This window comes from Populus nigra, chromosome 4 (genome assembly GCF_951802175.1).
Source record: "Populus nigra chromosome 4, ddPopNigr1.1, whole genome shotgun sequence".
Taxonomy (NCBI): Eukaryota; Viridiplantae; Streptophyta; class Magnoliopsida; order Malpighiales; family Salicaceae; genus Populus; species Populus nigra.
The window spans coordinates 22,358,192-22,368,185 of NC_084855.1; the positions used below are offsets into that span (position 1 = coordinate 22,358,192).

The window sequence follows — 9,994 nt, forward strand, 5'->3', positions numbered from 1 at the left end:
AAATCTAGATTATTGAGGAGAAGATTAGTTTTTCAATAAGGAAGCTCTCAAGAAATACTTTTTTTTATCCAATTATGGGTCACACCAAAATCAATAAACTTTCATTTATCAAATTGAAAACCAAACACAATGCACTTATATTGCGAGACTAAGTCATACAATTCTTCACTAGAAAGTACCATCAGTGCAACATCCTTTTAAACTCTACCAACGAAGTAGTCCTTTATATTCCTGTACTTGTGATCAAAATAAAAGTTTATTGGTTTTGGTTCCTGTACTTGGGAAGAACCATTAGTGGCAATAAAAATAAGATATTTTATCACTATTTGTTAAGGTAAATGCCTTGTTATTTTCCATACACTATGAACATAATAATTTCTCATACGCACTTCAAACATAAACCATCTCATAGCAGGAGAATCATTAATAGCTGCCTTTATCTAGAAATTTTGTTTTCTCGAGACATCATACATCAAAGTCCTGGATGACCACAACTGCTTGAAGTCATCAATCAATGGTCGAAGATAAACATCTATATTCCTACCTAGACTATTAAGTCTAGGTATGATCGTAGATACGAACATGAACTATGACCTCATACACATCTCCGATGGCAAGTTGTAAACCATGAGTATCACTTATAAACAGGAATATGATGCAGCAAATAACCTAAATGGATTGAATCTATTAGTAAACAACCCAAGATGTATGTTCCGTGGTTCTATTAAAAATTAAAGATGCACCATATTAAAATGTTTCTAGGCTTCACCACTGGAAGGGTACACTAGACTCCACCCACCATATCATGTAAATGATGTCATGTCACGTGCTTAAAAATCTTTGAAAACATGAATAACCTTTATAGTCTAGGAGTGATTAAGAACTATCTAAGTTTTTTATGTGTGATAAAAGTCCTTTCGCTGCTAGTTAGGGGTTTATACTAAGCATGCCTATAAGTTTTGCACTCAATCAAATATGTATTTTCAAGGTAGTACAACATGCAAAATTTGGACACATTTTAATTTTCAGGTATCCTGCGACAGGGGGCTTCATCATGGATTTAACAGCATAAAAGTTATATTTCAACCTATGGCTTTTAGGTAAAATGTTTCTCGTCCATTTGATGATTTTTTCATAACCAGACTCGTTTAACCCATGATTTAACTTGATGGTAAACAATTATGCAACAACTGATAATTTATTGTAATTTGTGAACCCATCCCATAATGGTTTGTTGGAATCTTTCAAAAGATCTAAAAACCTGGTCGTGTTTTTATTTGGTTTTTTATCTATAATTGAATATTCACCTGCATAATCTTAATTTACTCATCTCATCCATAACCATATTCCTATAAGGATCTATGTCTGTATTTAGTTTTGCTTGCTTAATGTGAGGAATCTTAAAAAACAATTGATCAAGAACAAGGACACCGCTAAGAATGAGTATTGTGATAAAATAAGGGGTTACTATTTTTTACCAAAAAAAATGGATGATGAAGAAGAAGAAATTAAGGAGGGGGAGAAGGAGGGTTGATTGCCAGGTTATAACTTAAAAATACCGATGGATTCATCGATGAAGAGTAGTGACAGATTCACTATCAGTAATATCATTTGTAATAATGACACATCATTTTTTTTTTCATTCTATCATTTCCAACTGTAATTTCCTTGATATACATTAACAAAAAAATTTTGTCAGTATATATCAAGGGACATAGCAACAAAATATTTCGTCGGTAAATGTCACTGTAATTTATTGATGGTAAAAATTTCATTTATATTTTCGTTTGTATTTGTCAATTTTCTAGTAGTAAATTCCCGGCTCTCCAAATTGTTTTGTTGAATTTCTTAAGCAGATTTTCCATCTTATTTTATGGTCCCACAATCTCTTTGAATCGACTAATCATGATAAGTCCTAGCTAATTCAGTGATTCAATGAAATCTATGCTTACTGTAAATGGAAATTTGGAAGTGTTAATTAGATTAAATATCTTCGAATTTGAAACTTAGTAATATGAGAATTTGGATAGATCACAAGGCTGGCTAGCTTAATTACATAACGAGGAAGAGATTTTTAGGCCGATCGAGTGCTTGCTTAATTAAATGACTTGATACATTAATGCTGGACCATCATAATTAATAAGGTTGAGTTAATGTTGGAACCTACAAGTTGTCAGATACCAAACTACACGAAATGCAAGTAAAGAAATTAAATCATGCGTACGTTATATATACACCACTTGTTGATATATATGAAAACATGCGGTTTCCTGCTTCCTCATTTACTGCACATATATTGTTGTTAGGGCTAGGGAAAAAGGTAATGAATGAGAGAAGAAATGCAAGATTAAGAAGCTGAACGGGAATGGATAAAAACTTGAACTTGAACGTACGAGAGACAGAAAAATACATCAAGCAGATGCAATTCAAAGCTGATAAGACAGAATAAATCTCCTTGGTTTTCCTTTGGGAAACCTAAACGCTCCATACGTATATGGCAATTGTCAAGCAAATGTTAAGAGATTGTGGATTCATACACTGACTCCATGGTAATGGCGTAGACTCAATACTACATACAGGTGTTACTGTAGTCTGAATTAAGTACCTGTTATAAGTCGATACGTAAAATTTAACGTAGGACTTGAATAGAATAGTTGGTTGTGTGTCTTAAAGCTGAGAAGTTAACTCGATGAAATTGGATTTGAGGTAGCGATCATTTGTAGGTTTGTTTTAAATGTTAAGAAAGAGAGGGTTGGATTTTGGGGCATTAAAGTGGCATCTACTTGCCACCTTTAATGCTTCGCTTGCCCTCCTTTTAATGGATTTGATGGAAGCAATTTAAGGACCCTCTTTAGTAGACACGCCTCTCTTGCATGAATGCTGTTCTTGAAAATCCAAAGGAAAGAAAGAGCGGGGGAGTTCACTGCCTCTACTTTCTGTTTGTTTACAAAGTTTTCCTCAATTGGGTCTTCTCCTTTCACTCATCTCACTCCTTTTCTACTCCCTCAAGTTAGAAAATCGGAAACATGCAGAGCCAAAAGTGAAGAAATTTAACTGGTCAGGCAACCTGAAAAGAGAGCAAGAAGTTTTGAAGGATAATGAAACTCACAGAGCTGTCTTTAGCTCCGACACAGTTTGTTCTCGAAAAAAGTACGAACAGTTCATCATCAGAATCTGAAAACAACCCTTCCAGGAAGAGGAAGTTCTCCTCTGATCAGTACCTGCCCAAGAATGGATCACCAATCCAAGCAAGTGTCGACCTTCATGTTAAAGACCCACTACCATTGGATTGGGAGCAATGCCTTGATCTTGAAGTATCGATCTCTCTTTCATTCTATATATATTGCTTGTTTGACACATTTTAACTATACAGTTTTTCTAGTTATAGAAGTACTGAAATGTCATAGTTTAATGCCTACACATGTCAATAAGACTAAGACTTGCAATACTGTGAAGCTTATTTTCGAAGAAAGTATAAAGTTTTTCTCGATTCTGACTTTTCTCAAACATGCATCTTCTTAGTACTTCAATGAAGTACATATGCTTTCTTGTCACTTCAATTGTCTGATATTGGCTAACATTTTGTTTTTTGCAGTCAGGCAGAATGTATTATCTGAACAGAAAAACACTGAGAAAGAGTTGGAACTGGCCCCGGAACCAAAAGCTAGACCTTGAGCTCAACATGTCATCAACAGTAGTTTCAAACTGTCTTGATCAGTGCAGCAGCTCCAACAATTCACTTGAAGCTTCTAACAAGATCCATGCCCCAAGCAACAGCAACATGGTAGCTTTGGCATGTTTGAATTGCCATCTTCTTGTCATACTCTCCAAATCCTCTCCTTCTTGCCCCAACTGCAAGTATGTCCACTCTCTTCCAATCCTTCAATCCCCACTGCCAAAGGTCTCTCCCTCCAAGTCCTTGAGTACTTTAAGCCTCTTGAACTAATGGCCTCAACTCGAGATACAAAGTATGAAGTCGGCAAGAGCAGAATCATAAAATGATCATGTGATGAAGCTATGTATGTGATGATCAGATCGATGTTGTACTTGTTCATAAAGGAAAGAAAAAACGAAGTAAATATAATCTAGCTATGAAAGCTTAATTTTCATGTAATCTAATCGATTGTTTTGATGATTCTTCTGTGTCCGTACAATTTGCTACTTATTTTGATCCGTAATTGCCATGTCCATCAACACACAGTGGTTCATTAATTATGAGGAATAAAGATCATATCTACAAATTCTGAATCCGGGGTCACCTTTCCAAGGCAAAATCAATATTGAGAGCTGGTCACAGCAACACGGTACAGCTGCTTCAGTTTCCAAAACCCATTCGTATTAATTGATATTTTGACGCCCCAAAAATAGAAAGTAGTTTTTCTATCCCAAAAGTTACAGCCTAAATTGCAAAGAAACCTCTCAATCTTAACTATTTTTTGAAAAATAAGCTACAGAACTATTTACATATTGGCTAAATCAATTGTTTCGTGTTTTTTTTTGCATGCATGTCTCAATTAAGAAGATTTTAAATTAATTATAGAGATTTTCTTGATACGAGAGAACATGTTTTTGTAGTTTTTAGATATTTTTAGTAATAAAAACTGCAAACATACTAATTACTCATTGCAAGCCTATTATTACAAGCTTACCGCTAAAAACCTATTGAATTACAAGTCTATTGTTATCAATTTATGATTACATATTTATTTGATCAACATGTTTTGAAGATTATGGGAACTTGATAAAAATATTTTGAAGTTCCTGCAAGCTTGAAGTATATGCCGTACATAGATCCCTTTTTGCATTATAACACTACTAATGTTGATTAACTTCTTGTTTTAAGAATCATATAGTTACGAAAATCTTTACCAAATGTAATCACCAATCAAGTCTAGATTCATGTCCGATACTTCATTTTTTTTTGGGTTAATTTTGTGAATAAAATCTATCTAAATAAGTCTCATCTACAATTTCTTTTAACAAAACTTGAAAAGTTTCAACTCGAGTTCTTGTCAAGTTTGGATCTCTAAATAAATAAAGTGAGAGTTATCTTGATATGAAGATGGATCTAAAAAAATAATAATCAAAGAACAAGAAAATGACATAAAATACATGATAAATAATGAAAACCAATTTAAAATCAACCAAATATTAAGGAATGAAATTAAAAAAAATAATTTAAAAACCCAATGTTAAATGTTATTTCTCTTTTAAAAAAAGAGTCAGGCTAGTCGTGCAGGCCGAGTGGCCTAACACATCAATGCCTTAAAAAAGCCTAAGTATATGTGTATTGGTCAGACAACATAGATGACCAGTAAAAAGTTGTTTGACTTTTTTTTAAAAAAAGTTGAAGCTCACATCTTAAAAAAAAAACATTTAGAAGATGAAGTATTAGATTGATTTCGGTCAACTTAGATTAACTTGTCAAATCTATGACCTAGGTTGTGGACTCCAATGAGTTCAATAATAATTTTTTATTTAATTATATGAAAAAAATGAAGATTAATTTAAAATTAACCAAATATTAAAGGACAATTTTTTTTAAAAAAAAAACAATAAAAAATCATCAAAAACCTAATACTGAAGGTTCTTTTTATAATAAAAAAACAGGTTAGGCCTAGATGAACCAATGCATCGGGGCCTTCAAAAGGCCCAGGCGTGTGGGCTTGGGTCATGTAACCTGAATGACCAGTAAAAAATGGTTTGATTTTTTTTAAAAAAATCAAAGCTGAAATTTAGAAAAAAAAACATTTAGATGATGAAGTATTGGATCGACTTTGGTCACCCTATAATAACTCGTCAAACCTATGACTTGAGTTGTCGATTTTCATGGGTTCAATAACATTTCTTTATTTTAATTATATGATAAAAGAATAAAGGCCGATTCAAAATCAATTTAATATTAAAGAATGAAAATAAAAATTCTCAAAAAACCCAATGTTGAAGGTTAAAAATAAAGGCTAAGCTAGGTATGTAGGCCTGAGTGGCCCAACATTTTAGGACCTTAAAAAAAGCCAAGTGTGTGGGCTTCTGTCAAGCCCACGCTCTTGGGCTATTTTTGTTTTCTTTTATAAAAGGCACAAGACATATAGTTTGCCCCTTATTTAAAAAAAAAAAAAGAAAAAAAGAAGCGACATGTTAACTATCGGGGCAAACAATGCGTCTCCTACTATATCCAGCTTAGAATCCGACCATCACTATAGTGGTTAGAAAATCATGAGGTAGGGTTTTTTTGAGTCGAAAATCTATTTTTTAACCAATTTTCACCCAAAAACACCTAATAAACACCATATAAGTCTTCCTCAACCACATATTAACCTTAAATTAATCCAAAATCACCCAAAAAACAAAAATCAACCGAATTGAAAAAATCAAAATGAAACTCGATATCCTTTTCAGATATATTTATAGGGTAAAACCACCACCATTAAACTCTCCTTGTTGAATGAAACTTGTTGATACAAAGTTTGACCACTTTTGTTGTCAGTATCATGATAACCAATAATTTTCTCTCTTTTGTTGTTTTTTGGTAACTCTCTCTCTTATCTTTTAGACATGCTTACAAAGTAAAACCATCACCATCAAACTCTCATTGTTGAATGGAACTCGTTGACACAAAATTTGACTATTTTTATTGTCGGTATCGTGACAATAAATAATTTTTTCTCTATTGCCTTTCTTGCTAACTTTCTTCTTTTCTCTCTAACTCAGGAACTGAAAAATAAACGAAATAAACTTTTAGACCAAAATGAAAATTTTCAAGAATTTGGAATGAGCCATATATTTTCTTCAGGTTTTAATAAGAAGCTTAATCATATAATTAGACCATAAAAGGATGCAATCGAAAAAGAAAAAAAGTTTAAGAATTTTAAAAACTTTGGTCAAAAGGGCCACTATTCATATGAATAGTGGCTGACCTTTTACTTTTTTACTTTTTGTTAATGAAACCCCAAAGCTAAAACTTATAGACTTAAATTAATTTAACAAGGTGAAAATATATAAACATTTCCATGAGGAAAACCAAGTATTAATATAATCTACTTGCACTTGTTAGACTTGCATTGATAAACTAAGTGTATGTTTAGTATTGTGATAGCTTTTATGGTTGTGATTTGAAAATACAAATTTTAAAAAAAGCTATAAATTATAATATGTCTCAAACCTTAGATTTTACCATAATTTAAGATGAAAATTAGATTTAAGCAATGAAAACCTAAAAACTTTTGAAATTGTGGTCAACCCAAAAACATCTCCAACCTCACAACACCATAATACCAAATAGAGCCTGATATGCTTTTAATAACTTCATTATTTTATGCCTTCCATATTGTCTAGTGATAATATATAAAATTTGGATTATTCTACAAAACCTAACAGGTTAGACCCAAGATATGGATATAGCCTAATAAAACAATATTTCTAGACTAGCTGATTGTCTTACATTAATAGAATGGCCAAATATCCCTCTTTGATGGACCGGCCACACGTCCTCCCAGACTGATCTTGCATCTATCTTTAGTGAACTGGTCATATGTACTTTTAGACTAACCTTGCATCCTTTCTTATTCAACTGGCCATGCATTCTCCCTCAATGAATTGGCTACGCGTCCCTTTAAACAAGGGCTATAACCTCAAACAAAGCTTATACCCCTCGACAAAGCTTATACCTTTAGACAAGGTTTATAACCCTGGATAATATGGCTCTAAACATAGCTTATATCCTGAAAAAACCTTATACCTGACTTATACATTTAGACAAACTTATATACTTAAATCCAACAGCTACACCTAAATACACCACCCTATAATCAAACTTGATTTATTCGCCACCAACTACAAAGATAAAATATACATGCATTAAATGAAGGCATGCCCTTCTATCATAATTTAGCCCATATAACGACGTTATCAAATGTTCATACTCAACGGACGGCCTTGGTCAACAATGAACTGCTAGTTATTGAGAGTTGTTATCCCAAGTGATGACCTCTAAAAAAGGTATTGTAATGTTTTTCCCTCTCTACCCTTGTCTTTCGGTGTTGTTTATAGCTATATAAATATTTATGAGTCACTAGGTAAAGGGTTCCAACCTCTCGATCATGTTCGTCTTCTTCAATCTCTAACATTCTTTCCTTACATATTCTTTACAAACACACACAACATAGACTCTAAGGCTTCATTCCTTCTATAATCGTGCTAATTTAAGAATCATAGAGTCCCTTAAGTTTAACATTAGACTTGTTTTATAGATATTCGTGAAACCCAAATATAATAATTTTAATCTCTTAACTTACCCATCAACTTTCGAAAAACCTCAATCTTATAGGTTTTTTCAAGAAACCTTATATCAAGAGTTCCTAGTACTACAAGTAGTAATAAACTCCAACCAAACTGTAACATCATTGTAGAAAAAAAGTAAGTGCTAATATTTTAAAATGCATCAATTTAATGCATTTTCTTTTAAATATCACATACAATACATTAGCAAACAATATTTATATGCTTTCTCTTTCTTTTATTTAAAGAAATCTATATGCATTTTTTGGTTTCCAAGCCAAGAGCAACCTTTTCAAATCTAATTTTTTTTTTTCACATATGTCCTTGTTTGAGTGAAAAAGGAGTGAAGATTCTTTATGGATCAAAACAGGTGTCCAAATAAGGATAAAATGTAAATTCAACTATTTTAAAATTATATGTTCAATAATTCTTCATTTTTCTCCGATTAGGATAAAACAATTACAATGGGTTTTATAGATCAATTTTTTCTAAAATAAAAAAAATGTTCAAGCATAGCTAACATTTGAAAAAAAAGGATTAAAATATATAAGAGTTGACTTGATGTGACTTGATTGATTTGATGGGTTCATAGCCAACTTGAATGACTAGTAAAAATATAACTTCACTAAAAAAAAAATTCAAGACTACATCCCTTTTTTTAAAATTATTGAGATGAAAACTTATTAAATCGTCCATGCCAACTTGGGTTAACCTGCAGAATTCATAACCTGAGTTATAAGATCATGATAACCTTATGTTAAAGCTTAATTTTCAATCAACCTATAATGAAATTGAAAAAAAATCAATTAAAAAAAATGAATTTATTCAACTTGAGTTACCCTACCAAATCAATAATCTGAGTCATGAGACTAGAATAACACTTTTAAAAAAATCAAAACAAATTATGAAGTCCAATTCCCAATCAACCCAATATTAAAGGTTAAAATTGAAAATAATCAATTAAAAAAGAATACAAAAGAGACCCAAGTCAACTTAAGTTAATTTACTAAACCCATAATCTAGGTTATTAGACTAGGATAGCTTTATAAAAAGTATAGTTTTAAAACTCGACCCAGTCATTGATCCGGTCCAGTGATCGGGTCACGGGTTAGATGGGTTGACCTGGGTTGCCCAAGTCAACAAAAAAAAACACCTATATAAAACACCTAACTAGTTACAAATTTACAATGCAACACTTACATAAACCAAATTTAAATTTTAAACCAACAACATAAATTTAATTCAATATTCAAAACACAAACCAAATATAAATTCTAAAATATTTTAAACAAAACATCCAACAACATAAATTCTAAAATATTTTAAACAAAACATCCAACAATATAAATTCTAAATCAACAACACATTCACTTTTGTTGAATGAACACATTAAGTTTTTCTGTGTCCATGGGAGCAAAATTTGGATAAAATGTTGATGGAAATAAGCCAATCTCGTCAACACCAAATAAATCATCAGCATACTCCTTTGAAACTTCATTATCACAATCATCTTCAATCTCATTAACATTTATGACATCTACATTTCAAACATAATTAACAAATAAATATTATGTGTTAAACAATACTTTATTTTAAATAATATTTATCACTAAATAATCAATCATTAATTACCATCATCTAAAGTATCTTGTATGGTCATAGTTGATAGAGCTTGATGAAAACTCTATACTTCTTCAGTTGTCAAAATTGACAGGTC

At 31.8% G+C, this 9,994-nt stretch overlaps 1 protein-coding gene across 1 annotated transcript; it reads left to right on the forward strand.

The window, feature by feature from the left end:
* The first annotated feature begins 2,855 nt into the window (after positions 1 to 2,855).
* On the forward strand, positions 2,856 to 4,135 carry LOC133690630 (protein CURLY FLAG LEAF 1-like). The gene is made up of 2 exons (XM_062110864.1): positions 2,856 to 3,314; positions 3,596 to 4,135. Exons 1-2 carry the CDS (start codon positions 3,099 to 3,101, stop codon positions 3,944 to 3,946), a joined length of 567 nt encoding a protein of 188 aa, XP_061966848.1. The 5' UTR covers positions 2,856 to 3,098; the 3' UTR covers positions 3,947 to 4,135.
* Positions 4,136 to 9,994: the final 5,859 nt, after the last annotated feature.

Bases quoted from the DNA above. Each gene is read 5' to 3' on its own strand.
- LOC133690630 (XM_062110864.1), top strand. From the start codon at position 3,099: ATGAAACTCACAGAGCTGTCTTTAGCTCCGACACAGTTTGTTCTCGAA. The intron at 3,315-3,595 runs GTATCGATCTCT...TGTTTTTTGCAG, and splicing joins AGCAATGCCTTGATCTTGAA to TCAGGCAGAATGTATTATCT.